The sequence below is a fragment of the Gymnogyps californianus genome, chromosome 2 (genome assembly GCF_018139145.2).
Source record: "Gymnogyps californianus isolate 813 chromosome 2, ASM1813914v2, whole genome shotgun sequence".
NCBI lineage: Eukaryota > Metazoa > Chordata > Aves > Accipitriformes > Cathartidae > Gymnogyps > Gymnogyps californianus.
Window position 1 is genome coordinate 141,514,292 of NC_059472.1, and position 22,526 is coordinate 141,536,817.

General features: G+C 36.4%; 1 protein-coding gene across 1 annotated transcript in view; it reads right to left on the bottom strand.

The window, feature by feature from the left end:
* The window catches only part of VPS50 (VPS50 subunit of EARP/GARPII complex), a 97,786-nt gene that overhangs the window by 28,153 nt on the left and 47,107 nt on the right, over positions 1-22,526 (bottom strand). The window contains exons 16-20 of the mRNA XM_050891692.1: positions 22,205-22,303; positions 18,701-18,791; positions 17,047-17,223; positions 9,313-9,431; positions 7,693-7,799 (exon numbers count right to left, since the gene is read on the bottom strand). Coding sequence (XP_050747649.1) covers positions 7,693-7,799; positions 9,313-9,431; positions 17,047-17,223; positions 18,701-18,791; positions 22,205-22,303 — 593 coding nt within the window. The remainder of the gene's footprint in view (positions 1-7,692; positions 7,800-9,312; positions 9,432-17,046; positions 17,224-18,700; positions 18,792-22,204; positions 22,304-22,526) is intronic.

A 22,526-nucleotide genomic window follows, 5' to 3' on the forward strand; every position in this document is an offset into this window, starting at 1 on the left:
ACAAGAGGTGTACTTAATGAAAACCTTGATATTGCAGAGACCCTACATTTCCTGCTGGCTAGCTCAAAAATGACATACTGCTTGCCCTATTAGCGTCTAAAAAACGTAAAAAATATATAATAAGCTTTGGATTATTATAGTAAGAGACAGCAATTTTTGAACCAAAACATAAATGCAGTCCACCCAGCATGTAGGATATAGCAGACCATTTAACAAATTGTCATGTTCCAGACATGTTTTGATGTGACAGGTTGGAAACAATTACATAAGGGTGCTAAAATAATTTCTTCTTCCTGTAGTCAACAACACTGTTTTTCAAGTTAATGCTGTGCCCAGCAAAGTAATTTACTGATCGATACAGAAAATGTTTTAAGCAGAGAAATTGAATTACAAAGAAACAAAATTAGCTTTTAATATCAGGAGGAGTTATTTGAATTTTTTTAAGCAATTACTTGTGTAGGCCAGTAAAGATAACATTAATTTGACAAATACACGATACAGCTACATACTTGGTAAGATGATACAGCATTATGGTAAGAATCAAGCAACAACCTGACATTGCTACTTTCCAGGTTTCTATCTAGCTTAGACTCCCTGCTTGAATACTATGCATCTGTGCCCCAGTTTGCTAACACACACAAGCATATATGTTGTTATTTTTGGAGATCTGACACAGCTTGCAATAATTAATATTTGGCCGTTTAGCCCAACTGTTAATTCTATGCTTAATTAGTAATGTTTTGACCCACAGCATTATGAACAAACTGAAAAGCAGACTTACAAAATTCTATTTGTCTTCCAAAAGGGAAAACCAAATGCAGCCAATTCCAGCACAGCCCAATGTGGAAATTTTTGGATGTTTGGGAAAGGATGGTACCCTAATCAAAGGAGCTGTCACCTTTATATGTGCTATCTGAATATTCTGTATTGCCACAGGCTGATTTTTTCCACTTACTCTGTGATAAACACATTTTTAAACTTGCCTGCAATGCATACACGATACAAGAGTGATGTGTCACATTCTGGACAGTTAGATTTCCAAATATCTGTGCAGCTGGCATGAATATTCAAGGTAATCTCTCAGGCAGTATCTTATGCTTTTCCAAAGGGCTATACACTGTACACTGCCCAAGTATTGTCCCCATAAAAATCTTCTGATGCCAAGAACATTTCTCTATTACTACATCACTCAGCATCTTGACACAACAACTGTTCCAAGAACATTTCCTCCTAGTTGCTCTCTGTAACAGGACGCCAACTTTTAACTTCTATACACTGTTACCTAGTTGCACTAAAGTTCCTATTTTGGGTGAAAAAGGGGTGTATGAGAACATTTCCAAACAGCACTAACAGCCCAAATCCACACTGTGCTAGAAACTTCCAGAAATACTTGAAAACATCACTTAGAGTTTCAGCAGCTCAAAGTAGCTTGACTTTCTAGAGCCTCTCCGTTAATAGCTAAAACTGCTGAACATTTGCCAGGTTTCTTTTGAAGTATTATTTCCAGCCCTTCTTTTGTCCTTAAAGACAGTAAGTAGAGAGTACTCTCTATCAGACTAATCTATATAAAACTGATCACTAAAACTAAAAAGGTACATAAATACACAACCTCCTGAATAATATATATTTGAGTTTTAGTATATCTGTGGTCATTAGTAAAATCATTTCCTAGGGAGTCTCAAAATTCCAAACATGCAGCTTCCTATGACATACATTAGGATCTAAAACGTCACTTTGAAGGAAAAAGTGAAAAGCCCATTGTAATTATATCATTTTGAAAGACTGTATGATTTAGGTTTTTTTAAGTCCCCTGAGATTCTACGCTATGTGACCAATCACTTACTTCAGCTACAAGATTTCTGCCGTGAGATTTGTCACCACCATTATTATTTTCTTAAAAGTTAATGGGTTTTAAAGCAAGCAAAATCTAAGAGTTTCTTCCCCAAAAAAACATTCACAACAAAAGCAAAAATGAGGCCAAAAAGAGGCATTAAAAAAACTCAACCTAAAAATACCCACTAGACTATTTCTTAAGTCAGAAAGATATTAATTAAAATAAGAAATCACCCAATCAATATATACAATGGCATAGTCATTAATTATTCTTGTTGATGTATAGGACCTAGGTCAAAATATTCCGTACAAATTTAACATAGTGTCCTGGTTTCGGCTGGGATAGAGTTAATTTTCTTCTTAGTAGCTGGTCCAGTGCTGTGTTTTGGATTTACTGTGAGAATAATGTTGATAACACACTGATGTTTTAGTTGTTGCTAAGTAGCGCTTATCCTAAGTCAAGGACTTTTCAGTTTCCCATGCTCTGCCAGCAAGCAGGTGTGCAAGAAGCTGGGAGGGAGCATGGCCAGGACAGCTGACCCGAACTAGCCAAAGGGGTATTCCATACCATGGAACATCATGCTCAGTATATAAACGGGGGAGAGTTGGCTGGGAGGGGCGGATCGCTGCTCAGGCATCGGTCAGCGAGTGATGAGCTATTGCATCATGCATCACTTGTCTTTTCTTAGGTTTTATTTCTCTTTTTTTTGTTATATTCCTTTTCATTACTATCATTACTATTATTATTATAATTATCTTTTTATTATTATTAGTTAGTAGTGTATTTTATTTTACTTTAGTTATTAAACTGTTCTTATCTCAACCCACAAGTTTTACTTTTTTCCCTGATTCTCCTCCCTATCCCACTGGGAGGGGGGAGGGGGGAGTGGCTGCGTGGTGCTTAGTTGCTGGCTGGGGTCAAACCACAACACACAGGTAGATTCTTCCTTTACATTTTAAGTCGACACGCAATGGCTTGATAGGAAAAAAATAACCTTATAAATTAATCTAATGGTTACTTTATACTGGAAACAGAGAAATAATTACCTGGTTTATTAACTTGAGGGAAAACCAGATAAATTGAACTGTTCACTTGAAATTCAAATTAAACGAAGTTATAGCAGCTCCCGCTTCAGTTATACGTAGCAACTCATTTATGTAGTTTATAAATATTAAGCTACACTTTGTTTTATTCATCTAGCCTCCATACAAAGCATACAGCACACAGAAACAGTTCAAAATGGGTTATGAGCACTGTTATACCCATTCAGTGAGTACTACATCTTGCACAACGTTCCTAAAAAGTGAGGTAACAATTTCTGTTACTTCGTTGGGCAATTTAAAGCTGCATCTTCATCTCACTCCAGACTTCCCTTTTTAAACCTAGTTTCCTTTATTATTTGTTTTTAACTAAGATGAGGGAGCTGATCTAGATCTACCAAAAGTCACGCTGATACAACATACAGGAGGCAGGAATATCAGTGACAAAATGTAGCAGGGACAAAAACCGCTTAAGTACTCACATTACTGCCACCAAAGCGAATGTCTCTTAAAATAGAGCCTTATTTTCAAGGAACAGAACTTTAAAAGAGTACAGGCTTTCTGTAGATAGGACATACCTATAGTGTCCCCGGTACTACGTTAGGCCCCTGCTTACTTTTTTGGAGGTGCCACACTGCTGGTCTTGCATATGCAATTCACTTTGTCCAACATTATCTAAAAACTAGACCCTTAGCCCACACTGGTTGCCTAGCTGTCCTGTGCAGAGGGCAAGCAGCTCCAGAAGACAAGTGTTAAGATATCTATGCGATGACATGCAGGCAAAGACATCCAGGACAGCCAACAAATTCTGTCATCTTCTGGAGTTACCTACAGTTCTCCATTGATAATGAAGGGATTCTAGACAACCATCTCAGTTACACTACTTGAAATTAGTGTTAAGTACCATGGCATTTTCCTAGCCAAAAATCTGAGACAGTGCGAGACTAACCGGAGCCTTCCACGGCATCAGCAGAGACTGCTGTTAAAAGATGGGCACGCTCCACAGCATTCCTGTCTGCAGGGGGGAAATCCAGGGGAGTGGATCATACCTGGATCTCCTACAACCTAGCATCACACTCAGCCAAATCTGCCAAGCAACAACATGCTTATCTTCACGTTTAATAGGGATGATTCAAGAGACAAGAGGGCAGACAAGAAGGGAGGAAAAACTAATAAATCCAATAGTCTGGCTAAATAGTGGTATCTTATTTGTTTCTTGTTTCTGTAGTCATTAACCATTAGTTAAAGAAATGTGTCTGATGCCCCTGGGGATGCTGCCTGGAGGAAGTGAATGAAATATTTGTATGCTAAGGCCAAAAGTCATAACAAAAGATGAAGGCATTTTCAGCTTCTGTGGGAGAGGTGTAATACGCAGTTTATGTCTAACAGAAACATGGTGCAAAAAAACCTGTTTCATTTTTGATATCAAATGGTAGGGATTCCTCAAAAAAGATACAAATTAAGGTCAAAGTGAGGTGGGATCATTGTGTATTAGAAACATGAGAAACTGCAGAGAAACCAGAAGCAAAGAATGACTAGGACAAGGACAAAGGGGAAACACAGACCTATTCACTCAGGAAGTTACATTAAGAGCTAGAAGTACCAAAAGTCTTGCCAAAACTATATTCTCCAAAGATGGTAAAAATCAGGAGTTTTCCAATTACAGAAGACTAGCAAAAGCAAACCAAACTCGGGGGACATGACAGGACAGAAATTGTAGACAAACAAGACAGCCCAAAAGCAAGAATTAATAGTTTGCCTTGGATTTCACTGGGGACAATGATACGGACAGTGAGAAAAGTGAGAACAAGGGTAACACGGTGACTAATAGAACTGAACTGGTCACTTTCAGCCACACTGAGAATAAGCTGGAAAAGACCTTAAAACAGTCAAGCTACAGGAGCGAAGGAATCAGGACATAATAAAAAATGGCCATGAAATCACCAGTCTGGTAATCAGTGCAATAACCTGTATGTCCAATAAGCAGTCAAGACATGGGTTGTACCGCTACGACTGAAAAACAGCAAATAAAAACATATTCAACAAGAGCAAAAATAGTCATCCAAGCAACTATTGATCCACTGCTTTAATTTGTAAGATGCAGGACTTCAGATCAAGTTTTGAAGAAAGTATGGAAGTCACAGAAGCTGAAATACGGAGGCAAAATTAAGATAAAACAAATCATGGATCTACCAGAAGTGAACTGTACCAGACTAAGATATATATGCTTAGCAGGGAACCTACAGGACTTTCTAGACAAAGGACACAGTACATTTCATCTATCTGGGATTTAGTGAAAGCATTAATTTAACAAGATTGCACAGTAAACAAGTGAAGCTAGAGTTTTTTAAATGAGTAAGGGTTTAATAAAAGAGAAGACAGAAGGGAGTGTGTTGAAAAGGGAGGTATCTGGAAAAGCTACTAGTGGAGTTCCCAGCAACCGGCCTCTTCTTTAATATTTTCATGAATGACTGGCACAAAAAGAAAAGTGTGATAATGGAAAAAAATAATGAGGCATTATCAAAACAGAAAAGATTTGACATAATGTACAGGAGGAACTAGAGAACCTTGATGACTGCTGTAGTAAAAACTGGATGAAATTCACTAGTACAAAAAGTAAAGCCATGCATTTGGGGACCAATTAATTAAAACCATGCATCTTTCTACTATAAACTAGAAGCTCATCCCTTGGAAAAAAATGGGAAAGTGAAGGACCTGCTGGCTGTACAAGCTCCCTACAGATGGACTGAACTGCCAGTACAAGGAAGCTGTGAGAAATCCAAAGAGGTGCAAAAGGGAGGCAACTTGTGACCAGGATGCTGCGATACAACAGTGACACAATGCAGTGAGATTTCATCCAAAGTATTGCACATGATTTTGGTAAGTCTATAACAAGATCAGAAAAAGAACTGGTAAGAAAGTAGGGGACTTAAGCTTCTGGCAGATAAAGACAGAGGATACTCAAAAGCTTGGCACATTTCGTTTAGCAAATCAAAGACTGAGAAGAAATAGGATTGCTTTCTGTAAAGACAGCAGAGCAGTATGCATCAAAGAACAAGACAATCTGTTAAACCTAAAAGTTTATTTTGGCATAAGATCAAGTGGGCAGAAAATAGGTGGATTTTTTTTTTTATTTTTTTTTTTAACCATTAGGTTGATAAGGCTTCTGGAATAGAATTCCTGTTAGATAGAGTGGTGGGAACAAAACAGAAGTACTTTTAAGCTGGAGCTCAAAACAAGCATATTTACAGGCAGTACTACATGACATGTCTTCCTGTAGCAGGGGCTGCAGGAGGTCCCTTTCCAATTCCATGTTCTAAATAACGCTATTATCAGTCATTACAGAAACAATATAAAACACGGCCAATAGCAGAAAAATTGAAAATTAAACATAATTCCAGAAGGGGGAAAAGCATACATATGACCTTTGAAAATAATATTTAAGTTTGGGGTTATGGCCAGAATCCACAAATATAAAGACTCCTTATGTGAAACTGGAAAACTAGAACTACAGCTCCACCTACTCATACACTGTGTTAGGACAGAGGGGCAGGGGCAGAGGCTGGGGGAAGACCAAGTGGTTTGCATGAAAGTGCCATGTGTGATTTCTAGATTCAGTCCTAAATTTTCTTAGAGCAAAACCTTACACTAGAAGGTAGCAAACAAATCTCTCCAACCTAACTCACAGATCAATACCAGAAAAGTTATGACAGAATAATCTCAATTCTTATTTCAGGTCTATACTGTAGATGCTCCAACAGGAAAAAAACCTGCAAAAAAGGTTTAGAAAATTAATTCTGATTTATATGCTGCCCTCTAAGACAGCAAAAGGTACTAACCAGGTGTCAGAGTAGTCTCTTTTAAAAACAGCTTACTCTGAAGTACCACAATTATTTCCAAGCACATAAACATTGAAGACAAACTTCATTAATATAGCATGTACAGAATTCCTCTCTCTTCTGCCTAACCTGATAAATTTAGGTACTTACTTCCCCTTCTCTATAAATAAAAATGAAAGTCAGTAGCAGAAAATTGCTATCGTACAATTATCTAGATAATCAAATGGAAGTCACGATCACAAAAAATCAATCCCATTACACCTAAAATTGGATGGGAGTGTTTTCATAGAAAACTTGTGGCTAGAAAGGACCTCCAGGGGTCATCTAGTGCAACCTCCTGCTCAGAGCAGGTCTAAGGAGATGAGGTTGATCAGGGCCTTGTCCAGTCATGTCTTGATCACCTCCAAGGATAGAGAGTCCCTGAACTCCCTGGGAATTACTAGGATGCATTCCAACTACTGAAATTACCAGTATGGGAGGACACTTTTCTTCTAGCTGTCTACCATGTAGTAAAAATAGTTATTCTGGGTGTGAGAATTTCAGTAATGAAAGGGCAAAAAACCCCCAATCTTTAAGGTCTTACTTTTGTAACTATACTCCTTTAAAATGAAGCATTTAATCCACCGAGACACATTAGCAACATAAAACATTAATCTATTTCCTTCCTATCTCCACTGTTTTTATGCATTCAATATTTTAGACAAATAATCCACCATTATTGGTTAAAATCAATATATGCATGCAGATTAATTTTCAAAGTAAAAATAACTCACAAGATATAACCAAATTTGTCTATTTAATTAAAAAATATTTTGGTTTAGTGCTTTATTTCTATCTTATTAACATTTTCAAAGAGTGGAAATAGAGCCCAACTAGGTACATTTTTAAAAGTCTTAAAATTCATTTAACGTATTTGCTATAATCCATAGGTTTGCATTAAAATAAAAAACACATAAAAAACAACAATTGTTCTACGTACCAACAAGCCTTATTACATTCAGTGTAGTGTTTGTTAGGATAGGTGCATTCACTTTATTGAGGTTATAATCTGATCTCTTTCTGCTCCTCAGAGTTTCTCGAGAAACACTTTAAAGAAAACAAAACAAAATACACCAAATGTGACTGCCTATTATATCGAAGGACATACAAATAAAATTTAGTAGAAAAGAAATCCTTCCTCCCCTCTTCTTTCACAGGACAGTATGTCTTCCAGCGCAGTATTTTATTTATGCCAAAGCATAACTGGGTTAGGATTCTAACATTTAAAGAGAGAAGCCTGGCCTAATTTACATAAAATTGTGCTAGAGAAAGGAGTTTCTGAGTTGTACTCCAAGGCCTGAGTTCTGCAGGCCTCTGTCTGGCCTCAGCAATCATTTTAACCACTCTGACTCAAGTTCATAGTTTATGAAGTAAAGAAAATGAAAACAACACCAGTCACAACAAAACAGGGGCAGACCAGTAAACTACAGCTGAAAATTACTATCTGCAAATGGAAACAATTTTGAGGAAGATGAAACTAAAAAGACATTAAATTTTTCGTAACTTGTAGTCCTGTGAGAAGCAGGGAGTTGGACTCAATGATCCTTATGGATCCCCTCTAACTTGAGATACTCTATGATTCTATAAGAGAAACCTTCTGCCAGCTGCCATACCTTAAAACGATATTCTTCCAAAAATTCAGAATGCTTCAATTTCACAGCACAGAGCTATGGACAGTGACTGTGGTTTGTTCCAATTAAGTAATTTTTATCAGTATCTCCATTACTTCTTTGAAATGAAGTAGTTTATGTGATTTATCTTACAAAATCATGCTAATAATATTTTATCCTAAAGAGTTATTTCATAAAAAAAAACATTCCTCTGCCTCTGCTTTGACCCACGATGGCTTTCTAGTTCTCCTGCAATCCTCTGCATACAAATAATGTTAGCCTGCTTCACAAAGTCTGAATGGATATCTAAGAAGTACAGTGTCCTACACAGAAATTTGTATTTCAGATCCTTTTAAACGCTACAGAGTTGGCTTTTGTTTGTATGAATATACATAAATAAAATATATATTCATCAAAATAGAATATGTATATTCAAGTATATATATGTGTGTGTGTATATATATTCTTAAAGAAAAAGAGAATTTAAAATTCCAAATGACTACCTTCAAGCTATAGAAGAATTTAATTTTTTTATCTGTAAAAGTTTACTGTTGTTCTGCAAAAGCAGAAGCCCAAGCCTCAAGCCATTTGTCTGCAAACAACTGCTTCTAACACAACTGAAATTATATGTATGCACAACAGCAGTTGTAGAAGAACCTTCAGTTAACATCTAATGCTTGCTAATCAGTTTTCCACTACCTGCTTCAGAGAGCCTTTATCCTCCTTCAAAATCTTGCTCTCCAAAGTTTCTTTCTGCACTAATGATGAGCAGTTTAATGTTTCTCCCCATTCCAGAGATCTAAGTGCTCAGCCCTTCTAACTGTGCAGGTAGCATAAAGATTATTTGATTATTATTCCATTGCCGTATAGATTAAACAGAAAATGAACTAATTAGAGCACTCAGATGAAAAGCATGTAAATGAGACCAAGGACTCACACAGTCTACTCACCTTTTCACAGGGGCATCTCCTGTCTGCTCATCCACATAATCTCTTTTCAACTCTTCAGGAACATCACTGTCGCTATCATACTCTTGATATGCACTTTTTTCTTGTTCATCCGATTCATACTGTTAAAAAAAAAGGGGGGGGGAATAAATTGACTGCCATTATTTTCCTTATAATATTGTCACTCATTTAACATAGCATTTTGGTCACTTCTTGGCTTTTACCTCCATCAGGATACAAATAACTGTGCTGGTTGAAAGGCTGCTGACAATGCTCATTAAAAATGCAGCAGGCAAATTATACAAAGCCATTTGTAAGTGCATTTCTAAACAAACTTCTATTCTCAGATGTTGATTAAGAGTAAATATTTGCATCATGCTATTTCTCCCAGCTACTGATAATTTTTTTTGCTTTCTTGTTGCTGTATCAAGTACCCACGTATTGAGCTTTTATTATTTGCTTTACAACCTGAAAAAAAGTAATAAAACCTCAAAATTTATCCATACAGTGGCAATAAACTAAAAAAACCTGGCACCACACAATCCTTAATTTTTAATGCAAGAAGGACTGAACTATTGCTTCACAAAAATACTTATTTATATTGTACACATTTATTTAAAAAAACCAACACCAAAAAACCAACTTGCAGTTGTTTGTAAAATTGGTTTTAGTACACTCCAAAAGACATTCCTGCTAAAGAGTCCTTCAACCACTTAACAGGTTAAGAGACCAATGTGATTTTGACTAAGCACAAACACTTCAAGAAAACAATAAGCAGTCAAATGCTACTACAAAAATAGAAGTATTTATCATGGCTACTACTACTATGTAATTTTTTTTCCTCACTAATTTTTCTGCGCTTATTTTCTTCAGCTGTGTGCTGTTCTACCTACATCAACAGCAAGAAGAGTAACTTGGTATATATTTGTGTTCTACACATATAAACTTTGCACTGTACATGGAACAAAGAAAAACTGCAGAGCAAGCAAGGAATAGGATTCTGCAGCCCAAACTGAGATACCTTTCCTCACAGAGGAAAACTAAAACTACAACAAAACCCCAAAACACAGCGCACTATATTATTTTAAGAAACACTCTAATGATATAACTCAATTGTATCACTGGAATAAATCAGTGGGGGCTAGATAAAAAGTATTTTGGGTTTTTTTCCCCTTTCTTTCTCAGAAAACTTGATTAGGTGTTTGGGGCATGCTTGTATTTATTTGCATGTGCTGCTGCTTGGTTTTGTTTTGAAACATACACCATTCTTTATCTAGTTAAAGGCACAAGATCCTGATATTTGAAATATTTATCTAATTATCAGCAAAACAATTCTTCTTTGATGGAAGAAAGCCTCATGCACCATTTGCTTCATTCATCACAAATGCCACAAATTATTCCAGAATAACCCTATGAAAAATGTGAATGTGTAGATAAATTAACCGTGTATACCTGCCTTGAGACGTGCCTTCTTATACTGAGGAACATTTGATGTTAATCGCATCTTTTGAAAAATAAGAAGCTTAAGTAGTTACAGACAACTACTGCCTCTAAACACTCAGTTGCATTTTTAATTTTTTGAAACTGTTTCACTCTGTTCAGTTGTTGAATTGCATTTCAAAGATCGCAAGAGAATTATTTTCAATTCAAGAATGGAAGGTTTGAGCCTAACAAGTGGTGTCTGAAAAAAAATAGCAACACAGGCTACAGCATATATAATACAAGATAGGATTTCCATGGTAGACATGTATTATTATTACTAGAGTGTGAGTTATGTGGAGAAATGCTATTCAGAAATACAGATAATAAATACTTTTTATAATTATGAAGCCACACATACATATTAAAAGTGTACAATTGGGATTATTTTTTTCTTAAAACACCTGAAATTTGTAACCTTTTTTCACTCCAATTAAAAGCAATATTTAATGTCAGTCTCTTTTTCAAGTGTTCTAGGTTGCTCTGTAGTATAGGTGCTTTAGACACTTCATAAATAATGAAATAAATTTTTTCATAAAGTGAATTTCTTAACCCAGAAGAGGTCAAAGGAAAACAAATACTTGATGCTCTGTGATATAACCCTTTTTCCTGAACACCTACACAGCTATCACAACATTAAGCATATCCATCAGGCTCCAGAATGTACTTGCACTTGAAGAGAGACCACAATACTTTTCCTTTTAACTTTTCCTTAATGTGTACACTGCTCTGAAGCCATTTTATCCAAGGAGTCAATAATGACACATATGACAAAGACTGTCTGGTTCCAGGATCCTTAAGAAATGGCAGGGATTTAAAGGATACGACCGCTCACCAGAGGGGAAAACCAAGAAAGGTACAGTAAGGTAATGCCAGTCTCTCAATCATCCAAAATATACTAGGAAATATATTTTTTCAGTCATGCATGGCAATTCCTGGCCCCAGCCCCAAGCTATGGAGGCTTTTAAAGCCTAGCACTATGAAAGCAGTATATTATAAAAGCGAGAAGCCCACAGTACAAACAAATCCAAAGCAAAACCAGCTCAGATTGGAAAAATAATGTAGTATGAGACAGACTAAAAAGAAAAGTTCTGATCATTGATATTCATAGGCAAAATTTCTGCCTCACGAACACTTCAGGCAAAGGAAAGCTATAATGAAAGCAGCTCAGTTTATTTCAAAAGTGAGCTGAGTTCAGGCTTGATTAAGGACAGAGAGTCACAGTTTAACTAACTTGGCTGGAACATTAGCATGGAGAATTACCACCACTTATTATGCATTAATATATAATAAATGACATGCCGATACAATTAAAATGCAGTGATAGTAAAATGTTAACTACAATTCATATTGATATATGGATCTGACAGTTGATGTATTAACTGTCTTAACATCATAGATGAAGAGAATTTTAAGAAAATTTTTTTTTTTTTTTACATGGAAAAATACTGTATCAAGTCTCCTCAACCTAATGCTATTAACGAGCTGGAGAAGTTATTTAATGAGATAAAAATATCTGCATTTTAAAGTATGCAGTAAGTAACTCACAACTATTAAATAGTGACCTCAATCTGAAGAGGCCTTATAAATCCATTTTGAATATGCACAGCCTGCAGTAAAATTTCAAAGTGCTAAAAGGAATTCATATACCTTGTAGCAATAATCAGTTCACGAGTGTTTAGGCAATCGGCCCAAACAAACCCATAGGACAGTGGTAAGATTCATCAAAGTTGAAGAGTGTTACAAAACTGCAAGTTAACTGTACTGCAACAAAGATATTTTAGGGAGCTACAGAAAAGGGACATAAAGCATCTCACTGAAGCTCATGATATAGAGCTGAGGTAACTGGATCCAGAGGCCCATTTTCAGTTGTCCAGAACTGCAACAACTAAGCAGTTAAAAAGACTTTAAAATTCTCAAAAGAAATCCTGACAATTCTTACCATCCTACAGATCATTTGACAAGTAAATCAATTGCTTATTTCCTTGTCATGCCATTTCTTGAAATATCTGGAAACATGTTTGAGTTCTCTGGAAACAAAATTTTGCGACCTCCATCTGAAATAATTTCAATTTTAAGTGCTAAAATGTGCCTCCACCTTCACTGGTCAGTCAAGAAACTGAAACATAAAACCTTTGTAGAAATTTTATCCCACATTACCTAAGCAAGTTATTTCTGTTTCTATGTAAAGGATAACCAAACAGGTGTAACTTTTTTTGTTTTTTTTTTGAATAAGAGTTCTTTCTATGTGTCAGCACTTTGGAACAGCTGGTAAAGGAGAGAGGAGATTAAAAATGTGAAAAGGGAAGGTAGGATGGTCACCCGGAAAGTATACTCACTTGGGTCACAAGAAACCTTCATTCTAATACCAGCCAGGTTAGATGTCCTGTACAACTACTGACAAGTTAATTAACCTATCCTGTGCCTCAATTCTCTATGTAAATGTGCATAATACTTCCCTGGCTCACAAAGATTTTTGGAAAGGATTTTATCCTTCCAGTGACTGAGTTAACAGCCAAATACTCTGATGAAAACCAAGTGCCTTCTTAGCATTGTTGAACACCCTTGTCTGCACTCTCAGTACGATTCTTCAGATTTACTTAACATCTTCCAATATTAAAAGCAGTTAGTTCCTATTTACCAATGCATTAAACTCAAGTTATCATATGGAATAAACCTGTTTATATACAGCGTTGCTAGAAACGTGTCAAACAAAGGAAATATTCACCACAACCGATTTCCACAAGGAGCGAAGAAAAATCAAAAGCATCATCCTCTATAATTTTAAATTACATTGAGCAAACTGAAACTTAACTTTACATTTTAGTCTAAAAAAAAGTTAGTTCTATACACTATTCCTAAGTTGTCCAAATACCACTATGTTTAAGGTTAAAAAAACCTATTTTATAATATGAATGACTGTAAATCTAACCTATATTTCACAAGAAAAATGCATAATAAATCATATCATTGGTATTTCACTTTTTCCACACAGAACATTCTGTTCCTCTGGTGTCAAAGGAAAGCCAAAATTCATTATAGTTCTTCACCAGGCACAAAATCAGATTTTATCAATTTAAAATATATTAAGGTTTCACTAATAAAGAACACTAAATTGGCACACAGCTTTGAAAAAAGAGGACAGTGCAGCCAGCCTTGAAAGCCCCTGACAACGTGCAAGCCTACCAATGGGACACTGTTCAAAACTAAAGACAGGAAAACCACAACATGGACTTTGCTACATGTGACACATCAGTCTACTGCTAATTCATGGGATCACGACTCCCTCTAGCCTGTTTCACCAAAACCACAGCCTGCCACTGCTGAACCACTGAGGCAGCAGCTCTCAGCCCCACCAGAGAAGGCATAGTGTCCTGACAGTGATTTACTACAACCCCATCTCTGCCACGGTGCTTGCAGTGATAGCAGCACCTACGTGCAAAGCATGAGGCAATCCTTTACTAGCTTCAGCTCTGGCTGGGACTGAGCTTCACACCCCTTCAAAAAATAGACAGCAGTGAACAACCAGTATGAAAACAGTGACATTTACATCCAGAGACTTTTTCCAATGGCTAGAGACAAATTCAGAATAAAAAGACATTTTTACCCAGGATGATTAGAAGGTCGAATGCATTGACTCCCTGTGGTAATAAGGCAACAAAGATAACAGATAACTTCCTGGATAACGATATTACTCCATTACAATAAAGAACGTGGTTCTAGGGTGGGGGTGGCTTCTTTGTCTTTTTCTCAAGAGAATTCTGGAACAAATAGAGGAAAACCATCCCACACATTTACATCTTGTAACTCATGCAGGTTACAAAGTGTCCCAGTAAGACTTGCAGGACCGATTACCTCTCATGAGCCCGCGGTGTCTGTGCTAACCACTACCAGAAGTGGGATGCTGTAAAAGAACCACCACTGGTCTCACATAATATGACAATTCCTGTGTAACTATCACTGCATGCAGAGTTTGTACTTGAACCACTATATTTGTACAGAAAGCTAGAGCTTTTTTTTTTGCTTTTAAGCTCTATTACCTCTCCGAATAGGTTCATCATTGGAGAAAAGGGGGGAAAAAATAATATACAACTGAAGACAGAAGAGGGTCTGACAGCAGTCTTCTTGGCAGCAGTGTGATGCTTCCGGCTGGCAAAAGCCAACAAAACAGTATCTCCAATATGTTCATCAGCATTTGCTACCTAATTTTTTCATGCAATGATTTCATGATTATAGAAGCAAAAGCTTAGTGCAGAGGAAGTTGATGTCATTTAAACTTTACTTGAGCTAGGAGAAACAGATTCTGAAGAGTAAAATGTTGAAACTGGAAAGAACGAAGCAGCTCTGTTCTAACTTGTGTTCAAAGTTTTCATATCTCATGCAAGTGTGCAGACAGAAAGAAAAATTCCTCAACATATCCACAGTCAAGAAATGAAGACAATTCTAACCTCCTACAAGTCTAAGTATTCTGCTTACAAGTCACTGCACAAAAAAATGGGGACAGTGTATGTACTCGTTTGCTAGCAGCAACCTGCAAGGAATCAGAGGAGACTGAAATTGTGTTCCAACAGTTATTCTTTTTTGTTCTTGAGATGTTACCCAGTCTCAGTAGGTCCAGTTAATATCATCTTTGGAAAATAATTTCACACCTTCCTAATTATTCTACATACAAATGGTGGCAAAAAATATCCTGCAGTATTTGAGATGTATTTCTGCACTCACAGTGCAGGTCATGATGGCTCTACACATTTGTTACAGAGTCAAACCTTCAGAAGAAAGCTGTCGGGGGGGGGGGGAACGGGGGGGAACGGGGGGGACGGGACGGACAAATAAAAAAACACCCCCAAAGTTAAGTTAATTTTCTAGTCCCTTTTCTTCAGAAAAAAATCTTGTAAAAAGCAAAACTATTCATAAACATATAAAAGTCTGAAATTAACTCTTCAGTACAGGGCGATTTCATTTTGAAAACCTCAAAAGTACTACTGGTATCATCATTAATCCTTATTTCACTAAGGATGATTTTAGCAAATATCTACCAAATGGCTGCCCAGATTCCCCAAAAGCTTTGTTTCAGAGTGGGTTTCTACAAAGCATCATGGAATTCTGCAGTTTTCAGCGTGCCCTGCAGTGCATTCACCTTTGCTTAACATGCTCATTTGGAGTCTACATACAAGTCTAACAGTGATAACCATGCAACTCTTCTGAGTTTACTGATATGAAAAGACAGGACATATGTTCTGCTGTATTACTTGACAGGGGAGGAACTACCACCAGGAAACTGGCACTCCAGCAGCTTCCTTTAAGCACAATGCAACAATATTTGATGCCAATCAGCTGTATTTTCTCTTCAAGTGACACAGTAGGAAAGAGACTGCAGCATCGCCCACAGAAGGAAAGACACTGCAGCATCACACTCCAGTGTGTGAGATAAAGATCAAGCTGCTTTGCAACTGAAGTTCCACAGGGAAAGCAAGAAAGACAAAGCCGAAAACCAGAAAGCCATTAGTGTGACGGCTGGATTCACTAACCTTAAACAAAAAATTAAACCCAACGTTACCACAAAAAAAAGTCCAAGAAAACATTATTCATCTAAAAGATAAACAAGAGCAAAAGCTTTAACAAAAATATGCCAATGTAGCATTTAAGAGAACGGTACAAAGTTTTACATTAAAACCTATTTGACCACTGCTAGATTTTGACAGAATTCTGAAAAAAACCCACAAAGTCATTGTTCAGTTTTATAGTAGATCCCACTGCAAAGCAAGTGTCCTGAGCATTTAAATTACAATTAAAAACTGCCTAACAAACATCAGATAATCCATGGCAAATCATGTAGGTGTGAACAAATACAACAGAAGGAGCAACCCACAATGATTCTTTCCTAAGAAGCCAGAAAGCCAGTCCTAAAATGACAAAATTACTTCCAGAAAGAAAGTTAACTCAAACCCCTGCAAAAACACTAATTTAGGTGGAACATGTCTTGCTAGCCTTCAGGAACACTTGACTGCAGTGGAAAAAAAAATATTGATCCACTGCAAAACAAACTGAACTTAAAGAGGATGCCAGGCTTTCTGGCACTGTTAAAAGCAAAGCAATCTACCTAATTAAAGGAGTAAAGTGGCTTGAGATTTTACACAGTACTGCAGTTAACTGATCCTTGTACTAAGACATTTTGCCAGCATTGACACACAAAATAAATCATCATTTACTGAGAGCAAGATTTGCTTTTCTTTTTTTGTTTCTTGAAACACTCCATACCCCATTGGAAGCTAACACATCTTCTGTCTCATCATCTTTGCTGTCGGCCTGAATTTCAAATGGGTTTCCTCCGTTACAGTACTGCTCAAATAACGTTACTGTTGTTGAAATTGCTGAAGCAGGCTGCTTACTAGGTGACACAGATGGGGAACGTGACTGCTCCATGAACTTAAATTCCTATTAATAGAAATAAAGTACAATTTTAATCACCAACAAGACAGTTTCAGTATTATTATGACTCCAGTTCCATAAAAACAGAGCATAACAACAAACTTGTGGACAATTAACCTGATATGAAAACTTTTAGCCAAAGCTTGCTGCTTATTTAAACATGCTTTTCATGCTGGCTCAAGTTAACCTTGAAATTGGCAATCTTATACTGCTTGTCTTTCTAATTTTAGCAGGTTTTGGCTATGACATGCAATACATCTTCTGCATCCTGAAAGTATTTGCTGTCTAAAACTAGGTGAAAACTAAGTGGATTTTTTATTTCACAGAAATGATGAGATAAAATAAGACCTAAATTCTATCAAAAAATGTAGTTTCCTTTACACAAGTTACCTAGTAATTTACTAAAGCTGAAATTTTTTTCTTAGTATTTTATTTTTAAAAAGTTATTTTCAAACCCATTGCACATGAAGTTTCTGATGACTGGATGAGTGCACAGACTTTTGCAAATATAGGGACTAAGGCACATAAGGTATGACTTTAGACATTTTTTTCTAAAAACCTTGACTTACCTCAGTTGTCACATCATTTTTACCTATTAAACTCTAGCTACTGATCTTCATAAATGGCAAAATGTTCATTGTCATTTATCTAAAGGTTTAAAGATCAAAACGTATGCAGCTAAAAGGACTGCAATGTTAGATTTCTGTTTGTTTAAATGAATCAGTTACTTTCTGCCACTTGAGCAGTATGTATGGATTTATAATACATTTCTCTATTAAAAATATTATTTCTTTTGCTACTGGATGCAACTGAGGGTCCTCCTTCCTTTTCCCTCTATGCTATTACTGCTGCAGTAGCCTCTTGCTTACTTTTACAGTTAACTCTACAGAAGCTGCAAAATTATCTTTTGCTTGAGATCGCTCAGCTATATCCATTTTTGCACTTTAGTGATAGCTTTAATCATAGGCACCCACATTTCATTTGGCAAAACAGGCGACATTCACCCATCATGTGCTAAACTTCACAAAAATCACCACAGAAGAATTAACTTTTTTTTTCCTTTCCAAATGAGCCAGTATGACCTATGTTTCCAGAAACAGATGCCAAAATTGGTACAAGCTACTGAGTGCTCATGTGACTACTTTTAGGCACTCTTCTTTTAGCATCTTACTCTTAGATAAATAATTTAGAAATGGAAAACTGACATATTAACAGCACATTAAAACATGAAAAATAAAGGCTAACATTATGCTTACAACTCTAGCATCTTCTGTAAACCTCTACCTGCCTGAAACAGGAACACTACTGTTTTAAAAGCATTTGAATCTTAAGTTCTCAATATCATGAAGTGAAATTTAGGGGTTTTTAGTAGCCATTAAAAACATTTGCAAGGTAGTTCATGGATCTTACTACTTCTCAAAACACCTGGACTCTTAGCTATTGAAGTGTTATTACATTTGTACGTGTTATTCATAGAACGTACATGAAGCTGCAGAATACTAAAGCTTGATTTAACAGGACAAAGTTCCCAGGTCTCATTCTCCAAAAACATTCTTAATTCTTCAAGACGGGTTCTGAAATACAACAAATGAATACTTTTAACTGGCAGCAAGAGTAAATCAGGAAGTAGACAATTATTTAACTTACGCAGTGAAAAACACCTTCAAAAACTGTATAAAAAGTCACACTTGAAAACAGATATTTAACTCATTCTGTCAACTGGCAGACCACCTAAAAGCTGTGGCTACTAACATAGTGTATGTTTTATGACACCTCTGGAGAAATTCTCAAAGACTGTCAATCTCCAAAATTTGGAAACTGGAAATTTTTTTGGAAATTTTTTTTTGTCAAAGCCATTAGAAAGTATAGAGGAACGTCTATGATTATGCAGTAATACTGGACCTTTTTTCCTCTATGTAAAATGTAGAAAGCAATATAATATATACAAACACTCTATTAGCAGTACAACAGCTTCTGTGAGCCCACACAAAGATAGATGCTTCTTTCAAACACACTGAAGCCAACAGGTAGCAAAGGAAAGTGGAAAGAACTAATGTTCTACAGACATCGCAACTTTTCAGAGAAGAAAAGTTTTATGGCTATTAATCTCCTAAACTATGTTTTTCTTCACAGCTTAACTTTACCTTGGTATTAATATAGAAAACATTAGGGAAACATAATCAAGCCACTACATCTCTGCATTGTTTCTGTTATGTTTTTAATCATTAGAAAAGCCTCCCTTCAGCCATAAGCAGAAATATCTTTAATAAAAAAAAAAAATCTTTTTGCCACATAAGCAGGAACTCATATAGGAAAAGACAGCAACGAGTGCTTATTGAGGTCACATTGCTGTATCTTTTCTTCTTAATATATGGTATATTGTTTTGCTTAACAAGTAGCAGTTGGTAAATTATGCACTGGGTTTCTAACTAGGCAGTAAAATATTCTAGAAATACCACTATTTCAATAACAAACTATAATCACCACTACAATTAAAATTTTCTTGCCTCAACGAGATGAGCAATGTGTTGAATTATGACTACAGTTTGCTATGTCTATTTAAGTTCACCAGTTAAATGCAAATAGACTTCAAGTGCTATTTTCAAGGCACTGAGTACCCAGAGCTTGCAGATCTTCTCGCAGTAAAGCCAACAGAAACAACAGACAGAGATGCTGTGAAAATCAACGTTACAGATTAAAATTCTCTGAGAGGAAGACTAAGGAGAAAGAGTCACAGAAAAGCAAACATTTAGAAGCCACACAGCACCAGTTTTTGTATAATTTCAAAGCTGAAATCAAGGCACTGACAAAATACTTGAACAAATGCTCTTCATTTTCACCAGCATACAAGTCTACAAAGTGGCACACATGGAAGGTCTGACGCATTTGTTCTCTGAAAAGCTTTAGTGATCAGACAGACCTTTTTACAAACGTATCAGAACAAAAAGTAAATTGCATTCCAAAAATCGCCTTACTGATGTTCTCTGCCAAAAGCCCATTCTAATTTTTCAACATAATCAACTTTTACCCAAAAAAGGCTTCATGTATGCTCTAGTATTACATTGCTCTTCTACGCTTTTTGAATGACATGACCAGTTCCTTTGAATGCATTCTCTATGTTGGCAGTTCTCTAAAACACCACACCGCCCAGGACGCCACATACATCAAATTACACAATCAAAGAACTGATTACTCCTAGACTCTGAGCATTTCAGCTCTATGTAGCTTTTATGTACTAAAGAATCCCTAAAAGCACTAGCTTTTTTATTTTTTTCCCCTCCAATTAAATACACAAGGGGAGTGAAAACCACATTAACGTGATCTGAAAAGGCAAGATGCTTAAAGCTTTTATATAAATCAACCTGAGGCATATAGCTGGGAGAGGGGGTTTTTTATATTTTTCCTTCTGAGGATGAAAACATCAGCCAATTAATCTTCACAATACCCACACAGTATAAAACATGTAAAAAGTATTAAAAGGTTCACATAATTTGAGTCATATCAATAAGTATTTCCTTTTATTTTCACAAGAATTACAAGAAACATTACCTTAATAAAAAACAGAAGTTATTTCAAAAAATGATTATTTCTATACATAGTCCATCAATGTTCTTTAACATTTATTTTACTCAAAGATAATTCAGAAAATTAGGCTCCGATTCCCTAAGCTGTTAAATAGGTCCTTTAAACATAAGCAAAACTGTAATGGTCAAAATGATATTCAGTTAACCAAATTGGGTATTACGTGGTAAGTTAGTGTAGTAAAAGGCGGTTAGGTAGACCAAAACAGCTCTTCTGAACCTGGAGCTGCAAGCTCAGTTTCCAAATCAGTTCACGAAATTCAGTTCAGGGTTCAGAAATGCTTTCAAGAAATAAAGATAGGTGGCATGGCATCTTAATCAACTCATCTCCTGACAGGACATAATGTGCATCTGGTTAAGGCTCAAGCTTTTCAGACAACTGGAACTGAGGTCTTCATCAAATGTCCAGAAAGCTAGGATTTTAGCTACAGCTACCAAAGCTGGAAGAAGTTCCAAACCACATTCTCAGGTTCTGAATTTAGACACTGTCTCATGTTCTCCTGTCACAATTTTCATACTTCATGGATTTTAGGCAGAAAGTCTCAGACCAAACGGGTTTGGATATATTAGTTGTATGACAGCTCCCACACAAAAGAGGACAACAGATCAAGCCTGGGAAAGTAAGAGTTCCTTAGAGCAAGGAATGCTGTATTTCTTCTCATATCTTCCTAGCTTTTTACACCCAGAAAGAAGATAAATGCTAGATAACTAGAATGAAAGAGTTGTCAATCATCCAAACCAAAACATTTGGGAAATCAAGATAATTAAAACAAACAGACAGACAGACAAGTCTTGAAGCTGTCATAGCCATATATCATATCTGAGGCCAGAGACTGCCTGCACATGACAGCACTGGCCTCAGATATGATAGTAGAGTTGACTGAGACATAATTAGATACTGCCAATGAAAAAACTATGAAAACATGACTCAAAAGGATGGACTCAGTTCTAAACATCTTATGTGATATATGACAAAATTGCACATTGAAAAAGCATTTCATGGCCACACATGATCCGCTTTTGTTATGTAATGGCATAGAAAAAGAAGTAACCATTTTGCTAGGAAGTATGGACTTCAGAGGCATTCATCCTCAGGATCCCAGGAGACAGCTTAAGAGCCAGCCTGAAAAACTACTCAAATTCTACATTAAAAGTTTTTCATCTTTATCTGGCTTGCCTGCTGCAGAACTAGAGTTTTCCACAACCATAGTGGAAGCAAAGGCTTCTCCACCCTCTCCCGTTCTCCAGGGTTCAGAGCCCGATTCTCATCATGAAACATATTCCACTATCTATCAATCTCAATGCAGGAACATTATGCAGTGGAATTCCTTTGGAAAGCATTTAAAGTTAAACCCAACAAAAATAAGTGCCATTAGATTCATCCACTGCACATATAGTAGTCTCACCTGTGGTATGTTTTGAAATAGTTAACACTTTGTTTTCGGATAGATTCTTGCAAAACTTCAGACTTACTGCCACAAAATTCTTCTCCAACTTGCATCAGCCTATAACAATAAAACAAAGTTTAGAAATATTTATTGATTTATTAATACTGTTGTTCCAACCTGAATTACAAGCCTCAATCACTACCATGAGCGTACATGTATCTCCATAAAAGCAGAGCACCAATGTTAAGTTGCAAACACTTCACTAATTCCACAAAAGTCCACGTCTCATTTCCCTCCAAATCCTATCAGAATGTCCCATACACATAGAGACAAAGAGTCG